General features: G+C 45.1%; 1 protein-coding gene across 4 annotated transcripts; it reads right to left on the reverse strand.

The window, feature by feature from the left end:
- Positions 1-1,437: 1,437 nt before the first annotated feature.
- Positions 1,438-13,266, reverse strand: LOC101834615 (zinc finger protein 60-like). 4 transcript variants are annotated; one of them, XM_040734440.1, is made up of 5 exons: positions 13,246-13,266; positions 12,060-12,111; positions 11,284-11,410; positions 9,049-9,147; positions 1,438-5,234 (listed from the first exon to the last, which is right to left on the reverse strand). In XM_040734440.1, exons 2-5 carry the CDS (start codon positions 12,090-12,092, stop codon positions 3,208-3,210), a joined length of 2,286 nt encoding a protein of 761 aa, XP_040590374.1. In that variant the 5' UTR covers positions 12,093-12,111; positions 13,246-13,266; the 3' UTR covers positions 1,438-3,207. The 4 variants fall into 4 exon arrangements, with proteins under 4 accessions (XP_040590374.1, XP_040590373.1, XP_040590372.1 ...); XM_040734439.1 differs by having other exon boundaries at positions 13,151-13,251; XM_040734438.1 differs by lacking the exon at positions 13,246-13,266 and adding an exon at positions 12,793-13,144.
- Positions 13,267-20,526: the final 7,260 nt, after the last annotated feature.

A 20,526-nucleotide genomic window follows, 5' to 3' on the forward strand; every position in this document is an offset into this window, starting at 1 on the left:
AAAAATTATTCCCTTGCTGCTTTAAGATTATCATGGGGCTAGAGATTACTCATCAGTTAAAGCACTTAAACTTTCTTTGAAAGGACACATGTTGAGTCTGCATCACACACATGGTGACTCGTGTGGAGTCTGACTCCAGTTCCAGGGGATCTGGTGCTCTCTTGTGGTCCACTCTCACACAGAAAATGCATTTACATACTTACAGATGCCACTTACTGCTGTTCACATTTACATATTGGCTTGGGGTTTATCGTGGTTTATATACTTCTTTATATAGCTTTTCCAACTTTGCCAATTGTTCATGTGCTAGGGACAGTGCCTGGTACTTGGGCCTAACGTGCCAACAAAAACAAGGTTCCAGTCAACAGTCTTGGCTTCCTGCTTACACTGAATGGTACTAACTTTGCACCTAGTATAGCATCTGTTAGACCACACTCCTTGACTATGTTAATGTTATTGTACTATTCAAAGGACAATTTCAACTTTTATTTATATTTTGACCAGGATTGCAATATCCACATCTATATTTAGAAGCAGCAGTCTCTCCACACAAATTACTTATCCACAACAAGTTAGACCTTTTAGAACTCTGGTGGATCCCCAATTTACTCAAGTGATCAAAGTTAATTTCTTCAGTAATGTGCTATCTGACACCTAAATGTTTCTGGATGTTGCCACAGGATAGACAATCTGCAATGAAAATGCTTCATCTGAACCTAACTTCTCTTGGATAGAAAATACAATGGCTAAGGGCCAGGAATGTAGCTTAGTTACTGAGCATATTTCTACCACCCACAAAGTCCCTGGGTTTAATTACAACTGAAAATATAATGACAGAGCAAAGCCTAATCTCTATGTATATTGTATTCTCCTTAGGATATATATATATATGTAAAAAGGGCAGTTTGAAGGTCAGTGACAAATTTCTCAATGCTGTAAAATTCTGGATCACTTCCTTAAGTATAACCAGGGCTCTGTGTTAGGGATGACATTCCAAATTGTCTGATGTAGTAAGAGATGAAAAGTCAAGTCTACAATTTTTTGAATAAAGGGTCTCTATACAGCCAAAGTTGGACTCGAAGTCACTATGTAGCTAGATTTGCCTCCAACTCTTTTTTTTTTTTTTTTTGAGACAGGGTTTCTCTGTAGCTTTGGAGGCTGTCCTGGAACTCACTTTGTAGACCAGGCTGGCCTCGAACTCACAGAGACTCTGCCTCCTGAGTGCTGGGATTAAAGGCGTGCGCCACCAACGCCCGGCCTTGCCTCCAACTCTTGACCTTTCTGCCATGGCTTTCCAATTAATGGGTTCCAGGTATGTACCACCTCATCCAACTCTAAATGTATTCTTAACAGTACAGCCCCAAATACCCATATACACATAAGAGGATGGATATAGGAAGGTTAACAATTTTGAATCTAGGAGAGGATACAAAAGTGTGTTGTTGACTATTTGGCTGTTTTTATTAATTTTTTTTTATGGGGAGCCCACCAGGAAAGCCCACTCAGACACAGTTTATAGCTAACTGAGTCTATTTCAGTTGACTGGGACTACTAGTGTAGTTCCAAGAATTTAATGCAAAAACCACATCCTGTTTTCCTGCTCAGCAGTTGAATGGGGAGCTCTTGCCCAATCAGGCAGATTAACAGAAGCCAAGATAAACATTTACATGGAGGGGGACATTTGTACAAGCAGGTAGTTTAATGCAAGTCAAGATAAATTAGCAGGCACATCTTGACCTCAGGCTCTGAGAACAGATTAGGGTAATTTTCCACAATAGTCTCCATCAAGAAGACAAATTCTTGCCTTGTCACAAATGTATAGCTTATCTTTACATCTGGGCAGAAAGCATAAATTACAGGGCATTAACATTTATGGGTTTAACCCCTTTAAAAAGTACTTATTCATGAACAGCTGTTTTGAACATCTCCACACAAATATTTAAGTAATGGATTCTCAATAAAGATCTTCTCATGTTCCTTTTCATCCACCAGATTTTATCCAGAATGACTTTAAATTTAACAGTGGATGAATGCATGATGCTTTTCTAAACTATCTGCAATACACTTGCCTTTCATATGAGTTACAGTAATGCCAATAAAATGGAGAACAATATAAAATCTACTTTACAGAACATGGGAATGAGCCAAATATTCTTTCCAGAATTTTATTATTTATTATGACCCTTTTCCCCACAACTTTGGCTGGTACTGTGCTCACCATTAACAAATTATGTATAAAGAAAGTAAACACTCAGTCTAATAAGACAGGAGCCAGGGAACATTGGTGGTGACAAGAAAGGTATCTCAGATAAACCTGGTTCCAATAACAACTCTCCCTAAGCTGACTGTCCCAGGTGAGCAGTGTTTGAGGAATTATGTTTATACAATTAAGATGAGAGTAAATCAAGAACATGATAGCCACTCCATTACTTCTGACATTCACACACATTCTCAACAGAGTATCACCTATAAAAAACAAACCTCCCACATTCTCATTTGCAAAAAGATCCTTGATATCAAGGATCTTGACATTTAAATCTAGGGCAAATTAAAGTTCTTTCCATGTACTCTTCAGTTACAGTCTTGCCAGTATGAGTACTCTGATGTTCAGAAAAACTTCCAAAGAATTGTTTATATTCTTTACATGCATAGGACTCCTGATTATGTATTTTCTGATGTAGTATAAGCTTGCCATTTATAATAAAGGCTTTCCCATTCTTTATTTCATGAGGTTTCAGATCTATATGGACTCTGATGAGGTTTTAGAGCTGAACTAATTCTACAAATGCTTCCACATTTCTTGATGCATTCACAGGGTTTCACATCAGCATGGATTCCTTTATGTTGAAGGCCTGAGCTCCAACTGAAATCCACTTTACAGTGCTAGGGTTTCACACCAGTATGATTTCTCCACTGTGCTATGAAGACGGAACTAAATATAGATACTTCCCCATATTACTTACATTAGTATGGTTTTTTCACCAGCATGAATTCTCTGATATACAACTAGCTTAGAATTAATGCTAAAGCCTTTCCGCATTCTTTACCATAAGGCTTTTACTAACATGAACGTAAGCATGCCAAACCAAGCTTGATTTTCAACTAAAGGCCTTTTCACATTTTTAACATTGGTAAGGTTCCTCACCAGTGTGAATTCTCTGATGTGCTTTAAGGTATTCTTCAGGGTAAAGTACTCCCCACATTCTTTCATTCGCAAGGATTCTTGCCAGTATGAATACTAAGATGGCCAAGAAATTGGTAATGATATCGAAAGGTTTCCCCACATTCCTTACATTGAAAGGGCTTCTCACCAGTGTGGATCCTCTCATGAATTCGAAGTCCTCTACCACGAACAAAGCCCTTTCCACACTGCTTGCACTGATAGGGTTTCACATCGGTATGAATTCTCTGATGTTGAGTAAGTTCAGATTGAATTCGGAAGGACTTCCCACATTCCTTACACAGAAAGGGCTTCTCACCGGTATGGGTTTTCTCATGAATTCTAAGGCCTGTACCACGAACAAAGCCTTTCCCACATACCTTGCACTGATAGGGTTTGATATCAGTATGAATTTTTTGATGCTGAGTAAGTTGGTAATGAAGTCTGAAGGCTGAGCCACACTGCTCACATTCAAATGATTTCTTTCCGGTATGAATGTTCTGGTGCCGAGTGAGCTGTGCCAGAACAGTGAAGGCCTTCCCACATTCCTTACACTGAAAGGGTCTCTCGCCAGAATGAATTTTCTGATGTTGCGTGAGGTTTGAGCGCCGATTAAAGGTTTTCCCACACTCATTACATTCAAATGGTTTCACACCAACATGAATATTCCTATGTTGAACAAGGGTGGAGACTCGCTTGAAGGACTTCCCACACTCCTTGCATTCAAACAGTTTTTCACTTGAATGAATTATTTTATGGCTCTTTAGATGGGCACGAAGACGAAAGGCCTCTCCACACTCTGTACATTCAAAAGATCTCACGCCACTATGAAATCTCTGGTGGCGAATGAGATGTATATTAAGTCTAAAGGCTTTCCCACATTCCTTACAACCGAAGGGTTTCTTTCCAGAGTGAATACTCTGATGCTCAGTAAAATTTGAACGTCGACGGAAGTTTTTCCCACATTCATTGCAGTGATATGGTCTTTCATCAGTATGGATTCGTTGGTGTTGAGTAAGGAGAGACTGAAGTCTGAAAGCTGACCCACAGAGTTTACACTTGAAAGGTTTCACATTAGTGTGGATACTCTGATGCACAGTAAAATTTGAACGTCGACGAAAGTATTTGCCACATTCCTTGCACTGATAGGGTTTCTCATCAGTATGAATGCTCTGATGTTCGGTAAGGTGGTACTTACGTCTGAAGGCTGACCCACACAGCTTACACTTGAAAGGTTTCTCAACAGTGTGAGTTTTCTTATGCTCAGAAAGGAATACCTGAAGCCTAAAAGCCTTCTCACATACATTACACTCAAAGGTTTTCTCACCTGCATGAACATTCTGATGTTGCACAAAGTATGAGCCACTATTGAGTATCTTGCCACACTGCTTACATTGAAAGGATTTCTCTCCAGTATCAATGTTCCGGGTCCGAGTGATGAGCTGTGTTAGAACAGTGAAGGCCTTCCCACATTCCTTACACTGAAAGGGTTTCTCACCAGAATGAATTTTCTGCTGTTCCATGAGGTCTGACTGACAATTAGAGGCTTTTCCATACTCACTACATTCATATGGTTTCACACCAGAATGAATGATCCTATGTTGAACAAGGTTGGATTCGTGTTTGAAAGACTTCCCACATTCCTTGCATTCAAAAGGTCTCTCACCACTGTGAGACTTCTGATGTCTTGTAAGTTGTTGGTGGAGTCTAAAGGCTTTCCCACATTGCTTACATTCATGGGGTTTCTCTCCAGTATGAATACTCTGATGCCGAATAAGAGTTGAACTACAATCAAAATGCTTCCCACACTCTTTACATTCATATGCTTTTTCTATACTGTGAGTCAGAGTCTGGCAGGTGTAAGTAGGCAGTTTTTCCTTGTTAGTAATATTTTGGTCATCATTTCCTTCTTGACAACTTTGTAGTTCCTTGTTTGTACTAGAGTTGGGGCCATCACTAACACTGGAGCCCTGGAGGTCAGAAGGTTTACTTACATGCTTTATGCTCTTTTTGGATAAAGTCTTATTATGATTGTCTGCAGATATTTTTTGAACCTCATAATCTGACTCCAAATCTGAAAGAAAAGGGAAAGCAAATCTATTTTATTTTCCTGTGACACAAACACAAACAAAATCCATTCAATCAACGGCCCAACTCTAAAGTATTTTCTGAGCTGACCAATAGCGAGGAGAGAGCAGAAATAACAAAAGTTTATGTGAGACAGTACATTTCAGTAGGACAGGTTGGAAATGGGAAAGCATGTCTGCTTAATGAGATTAAAACAGTCTGTACTGAAATAATCTTAGGTGTTTTATGTACACTACAGGAAATACACAAGAGTTGGTGGTTTTTGAACCAAATAACAAGAAAAATAATAAGCCACACAAATACCAAGTATCTGCCATGCATTAAAAACACTGGTCAAGGACTGGAATTGTTTAAAAGGGGAGTACAAATCTGTGGTGGTGATGTGGTCCACAATGTAATAATCCCAGTAACAGTGTCAGAGGTAACAGTGCCATGAGTTCAAAGATAGCTTGGACAACATAGGGAGACTGTCTGGGCGGGGAACAAGCTAAAAAGGAAACAGAAGAAAGGGGAGACAATACATTAGAATTTTAAAGAAAACTAAGGATCTCTGGACAAGGAACCGGTATATGTTAATTGCAGATCTTTGCCTATCCCCCATCTCCTCCAAATCTAACCCTAGTCTCATTCCTGGATCTACAGCTGACCACCTGCTGTAGACTGCCCTTCATCCCTGTAGGTGATCACTCAGATCCACACCCCCTAACTTCCTTCTCTCCATTCACTGCTTTATCCCAACCACAACGGCAACAGGGATCCCTGGAAACCCAAAGGTCACCATGGGCAGTGAATGAACAGGTGGGCTACTGCAGATCTCCACCTCTCTCTACTCCTCCAAGTCCAGTCCCCAGTCTCATCCCCAGCTCTGTAGCAGACTGCTTCCTGCAGCATCTCCTCACTCTCTGACCTGGTTCCCAGGGGACTAAGCAGATCCTGGTGGAATGACTGCTTTCCTCCCTCCTGAGGGACCCTTCACCCCCCCATTCCCCATTACTAAGTGTCAGCTCCCAATAGCTAGAAGCACATTTGACCTGGGACCCCAGTGGCCACACCTATCAGGATCCCAAAAGAATTTCCTACCAAAAACACATAGCCCCACACTCTCCTAAGAACCAGAGAGGGCAACAGAAACCAAGAAACAAAACACCCACCCACCAGATACCAGCATCTAGAATTACAATCTTCCCAAACCCAAATGCCTAGATGCCAGTGTAAAACCACAGTAACATCCACAGCAGTATGTCTGCACTAAAGTCCAAAATCCCTACTACAGCAGGACCTGGGTATTGCAACACAGCTGAAGTACAAGAAAAAGCCATTATAGAATGGGCTTTATAACCCCAGGCATTGGTGGTGCATGCCTTTAATCCCAGCACTCGGGAGGCAGGGGCGGGAGGATCTCTGTGAGTTGGAGGCCAGCCTGGTCTACAGAGCTAGTTCCAGGACAGCCTCCAAAATAATACAGGGAAACCCTGTCTCGAAAAACCAAAAAAAAAAATTATGATCCCACAGACACTGAGGCAGCATGCCCAGAGCCGGCACCACCCAACCTGTACCAAGTCTTTTGCACATAAATTCATTATGGCCTCCAGGTTAGTGTTTGTATAGATTCATGAGTGTGCAAACAAGTGTGTCTCTGTTTCATGTGCCTTTGCTTTCGTGATGTCCTTTCAGTTCCTTCTGTCCAATTCCAATGTGTTAGTTTTAGCTTATACTATTGTCCCTTAGAGGCCTGTTGATAAGGACAGACGGAACGGAGTGAACCTGGATGGAGGGGTGGGGAGGAAATGGGACGAGCAGAGGGAGGGAGGCCATAACCAGCACACATTATGTGAGGGAAAAAAATCCATTCTCAACAAAAGAAGGGAAGAAGACTAAGGAGACCCAATAATAAACACATGCAAGAAGTTGGACACTGAAAGTTCAAAAAACTAAAATCAACCCCATGTTATTTGAAATGGAAAACCCACAAAGAAAAGTCCCTCTGAAGATCCTCCTGAAAAATAGTATTATTAGTATGAGAGTAATAGTGTTTTAGAAAGGACTCATGGGAGGTTATTTGTGGATAATGCCTTACTAGCGGAGGCATGAAATACTTGGTATCAACTATCATTATCAATGACTCAGGATCAAACAGTTCAACGAAAAAGTGTTTAAACATGTAGTTGTAGACATAAACACAGCAAATGAGGAAGAAAGTTTTTAATCAATATATTTAGATAATATTTTGAAAGTCGTTTTATTGGGAGGGGCTGTGGCTGAGGTTGTAATTTGGTTGATTTTTTATTTTTTAATGATTAATTTATTTTCATTTTACATGTTTCTGGGAGTGCCTACATGTATGTGTGTATAGTTTGCACACGGGGTGCCCAAGGAAGCCAAAACAGAGCACCAGATCATTTGGAATTGGAGTTGTAGGCAATTGCAAGCCTCACTGTGGGTGTTGGAAACCACTGCACCATTGGGAGTGAAACCTGGGTCCTCTGTGGGAGCAGCAAGTGCTCTTAACCACTGCACCCTCTCTCCACCCCTCTATGTTTTGAGATGCTCTCGTGTAGCCTAGGCTGGCCTCAAACTCAGTATGTAGCTGAGGATAGCTTTGAACTTCTGATCTTCCTGCTGTCACCTCCCAAGCCCTGGCATTATAGATATGTGCCCTGTGACAGTCAGGGTTCCCTAGAGAAACAGCAGCGTTCATTCTGTATGTGTGGGATTTGTGAGAGTGGTTTACAGGCTGTGGTCCCGCGAGGGCAACACTGCCTGTCCCCAACACAAAGTCCAGGAATGCAGGGGTTGTTCACTCTTCCCCCACGAGGCTGGACGTCTCGGCTGGTCTTAGGAACACGCCGGAATCTAAAGAAGCAGGCTGTCATGTCAGTGAAGGAACAGCCTGCCAGCAGAGAGAGGGAAGCAGACAGAAGGCAAGAGCTGCCTTCTTGCCCGTCCTCTGTACAGGCTGCCACAGAAGGGATGGCCCAGATTTAAGGGGGACCTTACCACTCAAAAGACAAGGATTTAAGGTGATCTTCCCACTTAGAGTGGCTTAAGAAAACTCTCTCACGGGTATAGCCAGCTGCTTGGGTTTAGTCCCAGATGAAGTCTCACTGGCAACCAAGAGGAGTCATCACGCCCATGGGAAGCTGGGTGGAGGCTGGGGTGAGTGCTCACATGGTGTCCCAGCCGCTTCTCCATCCTCCTATTGAGTCAGGGCCTCTCATGTGCCTGGAGCTAGACAAGGAAACCAGGCCGAGTGATCTGCGTCTCCCTCCTCCCCAGTGCTGCAGTGAGAGGCACCGGCTACTCTGTCACACTTTGATGACAGTGACTATGAAGACACAGAAGTAAATGCTTGCTGGGCCTCACTGGAGTACTGCCTTCACTGGTGTCAAAGTATCACTGCATCAGCAGTTAAGAGCACTGACTGCTCTTCCAGAGGAAACTGGGTTCAAGTGCCAGCAGCCCCCTGTAGCTCCAGCCCCAGAGTATCTGACACTCTCTTGTGGTCTCTGTGGGTACCTGCACACATGTGCACACACACACACACACACAACCAACAATAAAATACATTTAAAATGAGAAAGAGGGTAACTGCCCCAGTAAGAGGGAGGAGATGAGAACGACTCAGTGACTCATGAACTAGAAGCCCCCGTGACAGCTTTTGCTATGACCGTGACTTCGTTCCCAGGACTTGGCTGTGGTCTTGGCGCTCTGAAGGAAGTGTGTCAACCCAGTGTCAGGCATGAGGTGACTCTCCGACCACGCTGTGTCTGGCAGTGCTGGAGCCCTGACTTGTCACTCACCTGGGCTGGGGCTGTCTGTTTCTTCCTTCACCACCATCCAGGGCTCTCTCTTCTGCTCTAATAAGGTGATCAGGTGGGGTTTGGAGATGGAACTTCCCACTTAAAAGAAAGAAAAAAGGACACATGTGGTAACCTTTTTGGTTTCTTTGAAACTGGGTATCTCTAATTATACCAGTATATCCTAGAACTTGATATGTAGACCAGGCTGGCCTTGAATTAACCTTGATCTGCCTGCCTCTGCCTCCCACATGCTGGGACTAAGGGTGTGTGCCACCATGAGCTGCTAGTGCAGATCTCCAAAATATAGAATTATAAAGGTCCACACAGGTTGGCATGGTGAATCAAGCCTGTAAGCCAAACAGCTGAGGGAATGAGCCGGACCAACTTGTGCTATATATACAGCAGGACTCTTGTCTCGGAAAAAAGGGGAGGGGGCCAGCCTCACTTAAGAGGAAAGTAAGTAGCTGGGTGAGAACATGAACCCTTAGGCTTCACTCTAGTGTAAACCCCATCTCTGCAGCTCACTAATAAGGCCATTTATCTAGGCAAGTCCCATTGGATTCTATGTGCAATGTTCCATCTACAACCTTGGCATGGTGGCACACACATGTAGTCACAACACTTGGGAGGTGGAGGCCGGGAGACGAGAAGTTCATGGCTGACGTTGGTTTCAGGCAAGTCTAAAGTCAGCCTGAGCTACATGAGACCTGGCCTCAAAAAAAGCAATTAATAATAGGAAATAATTCAGGTTGAGTTGATGATATCTATTGGGTAGGGCTGATACTTAGAAGAAATAGCATATTCAAACACTTTGAATATTTTCTGACCTATGGTAACACAAAATTATTCTTTCTTTAACTTCCATTTACTACTTAGTAATGCTGGGGATGGACGAGGTCCTTGAGCATGCTGGGCAAGTGCTCTTCCTCTGAGTCACATCACCAGCCATGAACATTGTGTGCTGTCACTAATGCTGCCTCCTTTCATACTCACACCTCGTTCTGACAGTGAAACGACAAACTCAACCCGAAACACCTACAACAAAGCACGTCATAAGGAAAGGGTTCACGGAGGGAGCAGAACGGGTCCACTTCTGTCCTGAGTCTATTCTAGTGATCCATTACTAAGTAAATCATAAATGCTCTTTCATTTAGTGGTGTATGCATGCACATGCAGTGTATGTATCTTTTTTTTTAATGGTATTTTTTGTTATACATATTTGGTCACATCTTTTTTAAGATTCATTTATTTATTATGTATCAATATTCTGTCTGCATGTATGCTTCCAGGCCAGAAGAGGACACCAGATCTCATTACAGATGGTTGTGAGCCACCATGTGGTTGCTAGGAATTGAACTCAGGACCTCTGGAAGAACAGCCAGTGCTAACCTCTGAGCCATCTCTCCAGCCCCCAGTATGTATATCTTTTATGAGGGTGCATGCTTAAGAGTGTGTAGGCATACATGCGTGCATGCGTGCGTGCGAGTGTGTGTGTGTGTGTGTGTGTGTGAGAACAGGACAGAGAGCAGTGTGAAGTGTCATCTTTGATTGCTCCCACTCTGGTTTTTGAGACAGGGTCTCTCTCTGAACCCAGAGCTCACCCAAAGGCTCTGAACAAACAGCAGGTGCTTCATGAAGTCCCTGTTTTCACCCAAGGAAACCCCACAGCACTCCCTTGGGAGGAAGGAGGAGCTCAGCAACGTCTTTAAATTCTACCCAACTTATGTTTATTTCATTTTATGCCCATGTGTCTGTCTACATGTACATCTGAGAACCATATTGTTTTGGAGGCTGTCCTGGAACTCACTCTGTAGACCAGGCTGGTCTTGAACTCACAGGGATCCACCTGCCTCTGCCTCCCGAGTGCTGGGATAAAAGGCGTGCTCCACCAATACCAGGCTAGGAGCCAATTCTCTTAAACACCAAATTATCTCTGTAGCCCTTAATTCTATCTATTGATTTGTTTCCTTATTTATTTCATTTATTTTGTTTTATGTGAAACTGGGCCTCACTCTGTAGATAAGGCTATGTGGGAACTCACTATGTATCTGAGGGTGACTTTGAACTCACAGCAGTCATCCTGACTCAGCCTTCTGAGAGAAGGAATAATAGGAATGGGCCACCAAGCCCAGCTTCAGCTACCACAGGAAAGACGGCCCTGTCTGTTCATTCAGAATAAGGAAAGCCAACAGTGTAGAGGACACATCCCTCACTCATGGGGACAGATGGCCTTACCCACTGTGACCAGGTTGCTGTAGGTCTCCAACATCATGTCCCTGTAGAAGACCCTCTGAGTAGCATCCAGGCAGGCCCACTCCTCCTGAGAGAAGTCAACAGCCACATCCCCAAATGTCACTGAGCCCTGAAACCACAAACACAGCAGAGTGAAATTGTGGAAGCCTTCTTCAAGATGGAAACAGAAGGGAAAGGACTCCAGAGTGGGAAAGGAGCCATGGAAACGCTCAAGGCGCCTGACTGCGTTCAAGATGATGATGTGTCTCAGGTCTCCCTGAACTCTGGAGACTGCTGTCCCCTCCAATCGCAGCCTGGATGACCTGTCCCTCTCACCACTGAACTCTCTCTTAAAGACCCTCAAGCAGGTCATCTCCTCACACACATGCACCCAGGACATTCACTCTCAAACCCGTGTCATCAGCCTGAACACACCAAAGATGTCAATCAGGATTCCCAGTGCAGTCAAAGACACCATCACTTCAACGTTATGAACCCCAAAGACCCTGCTTCCCTGTGGGACTCTGGCCCCCACTGCAAGGACACTGCTCCCTGACCACAGACCAAGCAGACAGCAGATGGTCAGGGATGCACTCAGAAAACTCCAGAAGCAGCGGGAGAGAGACAGACAGGAAGTGCTCTGACCTTCCAACCCTCACTGAGAGGAACAGGGCAGCTTGGGCTGGAGGATTGTGGGTCCTGGGGAAGCTTCACGAGAGAAAGACAGCAGAGTCACCTAACCTCAAAGTCACCCTATGTAAAGAGAGAACGTAACTTACACAGACCATGTCTTGAGAACCAGAGCTGGCCATTCTTCTTCAGGGTCCTCCCCTGGGGGACAAAAAGACAGTCTTCATTGGGTTGTCACTTGATGTTCCCAGACTGACTCGGGTCAGCATGGCTCACTGACCACTTTTATTTCCAGGCATCCGCACTCACACACTCCTGTCCACCGCTCATAGCCACCCACTCACAAACAGAAGCAGACAGGAGTCCACACAAGCGACTCGGTCCCAACCCAGACAAGCCACTAACAAGTGCTCACTTTCCCACTCTGACCAAAGGACTCGTGACGTGTGATCCCATCAATATAGTAATCAATTTAGCAAATCACAACTTGGGAGCCCTAAGGGTAACCTCTGGAGGTCCCTACCTCTAACACCTTGGGGAAACGGACTGATTGTAGAGAGAAGGCGTCAGGATCTCTGAAACGATTCTATGAATATTGAGTGGAAAGGGGGAGACAATGCAAACACAAGGATGGAGACATCGATTTACGCATTCCGTCTTCACGTACCGACAACGCTATTCTAACACTACGACCTCGTTTCTCAAACACAAAGAAGGAACCGGCTCACTCTTGAATCTTGGGTGTACAGCAATGATGCTCGCACTCCGCTCCAAGCCCTCCCTCCTTTTGAACAATGGCGGACTCGGGGAGCCTGAGCGAGCTCTCGTGAGACCCCAGACCACACACCACAGCCCACTCCCTTCCCTTCCCGCGACACTCACGGTGCCCACAGCTCTGAGAAAGTTACGGACGCAACAAGTAGCCGCCCTCCTGGGCGACCCTGGGGGCGCTGGCGGCCTCCAGTGCTCGGCCCGAGCTCAAGTGTGGAGCTCAGGGAAAGCTTCCCCCAGACTCCGTCCCTGAGCTCTCGCTCCTGAAGCCTGGTCCCCTGCTTCAGCCCCGTGACGGCGAGGAAGCGGGAGCGGAGAGCGACGAGCGCGGGGACACCGGCACCAGAGAGCTCGAGATGTGCACGAGAGCGCGCGCATACCACCCTCAAGCACACCAACATACAGTCACACACACGCGCGCACACTCGCAGTCACACCCGCGCGCACACCACGGTCCCCACACACTCACCCACACCACCGTCCACACCACACCCAGCCCGCCGGCTCCCGCCTAGCTCAGAGAAGAATTATGCCAACTTCTTCCTCCAACTAGAAGGCTCTGACCTTCCGCCGCAGCGGCTCCAGACACCGGAAGTGATTGGTTACTTCCGGCGCCGTGGCCTCTGGGAAATGCAGTCCAAGCTTGCAGAATCCCGAGGAAGACAAGTGCTTTAGAGAAATCCCAACATACAACCTAGATCAGGAGCTATGCCCAGTGACTTGAGATAATTCCCAAAGGGATGCGCTCTTATAGCGGAGGCTCCTTGGTGTGCTCCAAAGGTACTTACGGGTTCGTCATGGAATTTATTTTCTCTCCTATGGAGTGTACAGACGAGCCTGACGGTTTGGTTTGTTTTTGTTTGTTTTTGTTTTTCGGGACAGAGTTTCTCTGTGTAGCTCTGGCTGTCCTGGAACTCACTCTGTAGACCAGGCTGGCCTCGAACTCACAGAGATCCTCCTGCCTCTGCCTCCCGAGTGCTGGAATTAAGGGGGTGAGGCACCACCGCGGCTGAGCTTTAGTTTAGGTGCAGAATTGGAATACAATCAGATCGCGACTCAACTGCTTTGATTACACTTTGCCTGAGAACCCCGGCGGTAGGATTTCTCCTGGCTGTGTGATGGTAGGGACTGTGATGACTTTGAAAAGTCCGAACTAGACAATTGGTTGATTTTAAACGTGAAACGAAGGGCTGGTTACATGAGAGATTTCAGAGATGTGCTGACACTTCTAGGGCTCTCTGTCCCTGTTTTCTAGAGAGGAAAATGTGACCGGGGGCCACGTGGATTTGTATCGATGGTACATTAGACAGCCTTTTACCCCACGTTAAAGGATGAATGACGACCACGTAAATGTATCCTAAACAAAAAAGTAAGTTTAGCTTTTGTCGGAAAAACCACTTTTCTTGTAACATGACACTACTGAACTTTCAAAACCACTTTTGTTGTTTCTTATATTCACGTAACGCTTCTTTGTCATCCCAGAGCTGGGTGGAAAACAAATGTCAAGAGGATAGACGATCCTAGTAAAACCGCCAATCACATTAAATGTATTGTGAATAATGGAAACACCTGAAACATAGATCATCAGATTAGGTTTGAAAACATGCACACCCAACCATGTGTTACATATGTTAAAGTCAGTACTCTAACAGATTAAAGTGACCATCCTCACAACACTCAAAAAATGACCTAAGTCGGGCTGGAGAGATGGCTCAGAGGTTAAGAGCACTGACTGCTCTTCCAGAGGTCATGAGTTCAATTCCCAGCAACCACATGGTGGCTCACAACCATCTGTAATGAGATCTAGTGCCCTCTTCTGATGTGTACATGGAGGCAGGGTGTTGTATTCATAACAAATAAATTAAAAAAATGACCTAAGTCAATTTTAAAATCGAGGCAGACGGGGGACAAAGAACATTGCCAGTAAAAATAAAGAGGGAAGTTCATCCGCTGGAGGTAGCTTGGCGGGGCATACTAGCACATGCCTTTCGTTCCCAGCAATGGGGAGGCACAGCCAGGTGGGTGTCTGTGAGATGGAGGCCATCTAGGACTATATGGGTTCAAGCAGAGGCAAAAGGCTGAGATGCCTGTTTAAAATACTGGAGTGGATGCTGGCCTCTAGGTTCTCCCAGCATCCCTCAGTCCCTGCCTGGTACAGGGTATGGTTGGTATACCCTGCCCCCTGCCCTAACCTTCTCCAGCCCAGGGCCGGGGCTGCTCTTTCCTCTATAATCTAACCATATTGGTTGCTTCCTGCTACACCTGGCTCCCCTCTCTTTCCTCTCCCTTCTCCTCCCCTTCTCCCCCATGGCTCAGGATCATGACCACGCTGGACTCTCCGGATGTCCCTGTCTCTGACACTGGCTATGCTCTCCCACATACCTACAATAAACCTTCGCCTCCACCATACCTAGAACAAGTCATATTTCTCCCCTTTTTTCCATTCAAAATCCTATTTAAACTAAAATAAACTCAGAGTATACTCTGAATAGCACAGCTTCAAAATATGAAGGGGAAATAGATATATACGGCTATAGTGCAGTGCAATGTTTTACTCTTTTTACCTTTGACCTTTTTGAGGGATCCATCACCAGCTCCCAGATAAATCACACAGGAAGCCTTATTCTTAGTTGTGAATACCCAGCCTTCACTTGACTTGTCTCTTGCCAGCTTTTCTTTAGGTAAATTAACCCTGTAGGCTTCTATCTTTTTTCTGTATACCTTACTATTCTTCTTACTCCTTGGCTGGCTGGGTGGCTGGCCCCTGATAGCCTCCCCTCCTTGTTCTATCCTGCTCCTTTTTCCAGATTTCTTCTTCTATTTATACTCCCTGCCTGGTAGCCCCACCTATCCTTGCTCCTGCCTCGCTATTGGCCATTCAGCTCTTTATTAGACCATCTGGTGCTTTAGACAGACAAAGAATCATAGCTTCACAGAATGTCAGCCCGAATATAATATTTCGGAAATAGGCCTCCGCTCAATTCCAGGACTCAGATCTCCTATTGTCTTTTAGATGCCGGCTGGTTACCTAGTCAGCCCTTTATACATGATAATAGATGTCTTCTGCCAGTACCCCCACTTTTGGAGAGTTATTTAAGATGATGCTGGGATAAACCGTGGTCTCCGGTATTGACTGAGGGTCTTCCTGAGATGACCAGATGTCTCTGTCTTGTCTTTTTCATGTCATTGGGTACTAGGACTTCCCTCATCCACACTCCCTCACTCAGGGTTGGACCCAGGGCTGTTCGGCTGGTTCTGATCACGGCCTGAAAGACATCAGTCCAGAATAGATGGTCCCTGCAGCAAGGAACTGGCACAGGCCAGACCCCGGCAACAGAGGTAAACAGCATAAGCAAAAGTCACACACTGTAGCAATAAGGAATGACAGCCATATCCATGACCACATTCAAATGTTTTCAGTTTCAACAACGGACAGAACAGAACCAGAAAAGCCACAGAACATAGTCAGTTTGAACAGCAAATCAACTGTGAACGCTGGGAGAGTCAAAATGGAGACAGTTAAACTATAATGGAACCAGGGGGCCTTGAAGGAGCTCCCCCTCTTCTGTAGTGTGGTGTTTTGCTCTTTACTCTCTAGTCTTTCTGACTCTTTGGGGGGCCTACCACCAAGCTTCCAAACAAATCACATGCACAGGTTTATTATTAGTTATGAATGCCTGGCCTTAGATTGGCTTGCTTCTTGTGAACTTTCCTTCACTTAAATTAACCCCTCTCTCTTTGGCCTTGGGGCTTTTATCTTCCTCTACTTCTGTGTATCTTTTCTTTCCTTCCTCCTCTGTCTGGCTGTATAGCTGCGTGGCTGGCCCCTGAAGTCCTCCTTCCTCGCTCATTCCCTGGTCCTCAATCCTGTTTGCCCAGATTTCTCCTCATATGTACCCTCTTACTGCCAATCCCATCCATTCCTCTCTCCTACCGAGATATGGGCTGTTCAGCTCTTTACTAGAGCATCAGGTGTTTTAGACAGGCAGTAACACAGAGTTAAACAAATGCAGCATAAACAAAAGTCACACACCTTACCATACTATTCCCCAACACTCTTTATCTGTCTCTGTCTCTCTCTGTGTGTCTCTGTCTGTCTCCTCTCCCTCCCTCTCTCCTTCCCTTCCCTCCTACCCTCTCTCCTTCCCTCCCTCACTCCCTTTCTTTCAACAAGGTTTCTCTGTGTAACAGCTCTGGCTGTCCAGGAACTCACTTTGCAGACCAGTCTGGCCTTGAACACCTGCCTCTGCCTTTGGAGTGCTGGGATTAAAGGTGTGTGCCACCTACGGCAGGAATGACCATTACCTGGAGACAATTCTATTGAAAGCTTCCTTTGCGTGTGCTTTGTTGGAGAAAAATAATACTTTACATATTTCTACTGTAATTTTAAAAAGTAAAGACCATGTCTGTTTTTAAGATTCTCCATGGGCTGATTACTAGAGTAGAGAGTGCAGATAGGGGGTCCTTTGGGACCCAGCTGACTATTCCTGCAAAACTTTGCTTTGTTCTTTCACTGGATTTTTGAGTCATTTACAAACATTCTTAGGTTCCTGTCGTGCCAGGGTGTACCACTCTTTCTCTCTCTCTGCAGGGTCATGTTGGTTGGTCTCGTCCGTCTTTCCTGTGTTTGCAGCTCTTTTCTTAACTGCTATCTCATATTCCTCATGGAAAAATTAGATAATTGCTGTGTGTTGTGTAGGGGAGCTAAATGCATAAGTAGGTAGATGAGTGCGCACCACAAACATTCCATTAACTACAAGGATCCTGAATTCCTGTTGTGGTTTTGCCTACCAGATCCCCTGTCTCAGCTCTCTGTGCCTTTGTTTCCTGTTCTGTGTGTGTGTATCCTCAGTTCTCCTCACTCAAAGATGCATCTGGACCCCTTTTCAGATATTCTTCTCTCCTGCTCTACAGGTGGTTCTAGTCATGTGTTGAGAAATCCCTCCATTTCCTTCCACCCTGTGCTCTTATTTGTTTATTTTGCTTTTGGTTCCCAGGCTAGCCTGAAACTCATAACATATAACCCAGGCTTTCCTTAACTTTCTGGCTATTCTCCTGCCTCAACCTCTCGTAGCCACCACACCTAGCTTGAAACCTTAAAAGAGAGGAGTCGTTTGAATTGTAGGCATCCAGAACTTTTCTTCTAGACATTAGACCCTTCAGGGCTCTGTTGCGGCTGCTGCTGGAACAAAAGCAGAGTCAGGTGCATTATTTCAAGTCCCTCGAATTTTAAGTGTCAATGTCCTGTGCCCTAACCCCTGTAGGGAGTTCAGGAAATCTTTCCTTCCAGTCACTTCTGGCAGCATCCCTGGAAGGTTCTGGAAACTCGGTTAACTTGGACAATTAGTATTCTGAGAAGAAGTTGCCAGGAGATTTTTCTTAAGGACTTTGTCACTAGAGGGCAGAAATAGTACAGTGATCACAGGTCCAGAGAAGGACAATGTTAGGGAAGCGATACCTACAACTGAGGACTCATCTCTCCCTCCATTAATGAAGTCCGGTAGACCCCAGGCCCGGCTTCCTGGAACACAGGTGAGCTGAGTTGTGTTCAGACTTGTGTGGACTCCATGCTCAGGATGTGGTGGCGGTAAGATCAGTAGCTCAAAGTCATCCTAGGTGTCTTGGGGTTTCTATTGCTGTGAAGATACACCATGACCACAGCAACTCTTATAACGGCAAGCATTTAATTGTGGTTTATAGTTATAGAGGTTTAGTCCATTATCAACATGGTGAGACATGGAGGCATACAGGCAGTCATGGTGCTGGAGGAACTGAGAGTTCTAGTCCTTGATCCACAGGCAGCAGAAGAAAATCTGTCTGTCCCACTGGTCAGACTTGAGCTTATGAAGACCTCAGAGCCCACCTCCCCAGTGACATACTTCCTCCAAGAAGAGCACACCTACCCCAACAAGGCACGCTTGCTAATAGTGCCACTTGGTATAGGCAAAGCATTCAAACACATGAGTCTATGGGCCCATTCCTAGTCAAACCTCCCTTTCCCCCATGGGCTTATAACTTTCACATAATGCAGAAATGCATTCAGTCCAGCTCCAAAAGTCCTATAGTCTACAACACTCTCAACTTTGTTTAAAAATCCAAAGTTGCAAGTTTCTCCTGAGATTCATGTAATCTCTTAACTGTGATCCCCTGTAAAATCAAAATGAAAAAGAATATCACATAACTCCAACATATAGTGGCATAGGATACACATTACTATTCCAAAATAGAGGAAAGGGAGGATAGTGAGGAAATACTGGAAATACTGGATCAAACCAAGACCAGAACTTGTTGGGCAGACTCCAAACTCTGCATCTCCATGTCTGATGTCAAAATGCTCTTCACATCTCCAGTTCCTTTCAGCTTTGTTGACTGTAAGACACTTTTTTCTCTTGGGCTGGTCACACTCCCCGTTAGCAGCTGTCCTTGGCAGGTATACCATGGTTCTGGCATCTCCAACATCATGGGGTCTCCAAAGCAATCCGGGCTTCACCTTTGCAACTTCACATAGCGGCCTCCCTTGGCCTTCAAGCAGAGATACCCCTGCCAAATGCCTGGCCTCGGTGGCTTCCCTAAGTTGTGGAAGGAGATTCCACAACCTCTTTCTTCTATCTTTGACTCTAAAGCCAGAACAGCATGGCTGAAATCATTAAGTTCTGCTGCTTTCTGGGGCTGGAACATGAACTCCTCTTTCAATTATATCTTCACTAATATTCTTTTTTCAATGGTTTCAGTCACTGCCTAAGCTTGGCTACCCTGAAACTCACCTTGTAGACCATGCTTGCCTTGAACTCAGAGATCCACCAGCCCATGCCTTCTGAGTGCTGAGATTAAAGGCCTGCAACTCCATACCTGGCTCTAAGCTTTTTAAAAATTCTTTTTCATAAGTTGAGGCTTACTGGGTGGAGTCTTGCCCTGAGATCACAACTCCCTTTGTTACATTTAATGGCAGCTCTTCTTTACTCTGTTTATCTCCTTGAACATCAGATTTAGCTCCATTCCAATTCCTGGCACCCCTTCTCTCTTCAGTCTGTGCATTTCGTATGTTTACTTGCTCAGTGCGGTGGTTTGAATGGACATGGTCCCCACAGACTCATGTGTTTGAGTGCTTGGCTCACAGGCAGTGGCACTATTAGGAGGTGTGGCCATGTTGGAGCACGCATAGTCTTGTTGGAGGAAGTGTGGCACTGTGGTCCCAGATGCTCAAGCCATGACCAGTGCAGGACACAGGTCTCTTCTGCTGCCTGTGGATCAAGATAGAGAACTCTTAACCTACATCCTGCCATGCTTCCCTCCTTGAAGATGATGGACTGAAACTCTGAAACTGTCAGCCAGCCCATCCAAATGTTTTCCTTTGTAAGAGCTGCTGTGGTCATGGTGTCTCCACAGCAATAGAACCCTAACCAAGACACTCAGCTTGATCATTTTCCTTAAAAATCTCCGTTAGACTTAACACTTGTAATAACACAACAGATTCTATATGAGGCTGTTTCATAGCACATGCTTTTAATACCAGAACCCCAGGCAGAAGCAGGCATATGTTCTATGTAAGCCTGGTCTACAAAGTGAGTTTCAGGACAGCCAGGTCTACTCAGAGAAAATCTGGGTCAAAAAACCAAGGAGGAGGAGGAAAAAGAGGAGAAGGAGGAGGAGGGAGGAGGAGGAGATGAAGAAGAAGAAGAAGAAGAAGAAGAAGAAGAAGAAGAAGAAGAAGAAGAAGAAGAAGAAGAAGAAGAAGAAGAAGAAGAAGTTGTTGTTCTCACTCTGCTCGGTGGGCTTGACCTCTCCTATAGCCTCTGCCACACTGTGGTCTATCTAAGGCATTAATAACTCTTCTAATAAACTTCT

The sequence above is a fragment of the Mesocricetus auratus genome, unplaced genomic scaffold (genome assembly GCF_017639785.1).
Source record: "Mesocricetus auratus isolate SY011 unplaced genomic scaffold, BCM_Maur_2.0 Super-Scaffold_100038, whole genome shotgun sequence".
Classification (NCBI taxonomy): Eukaryota; Metazoa; Chordata; class Mammalia; order Rodentia; family Cricetidae; genus Mesocricetus; species Mesocricetus auratus.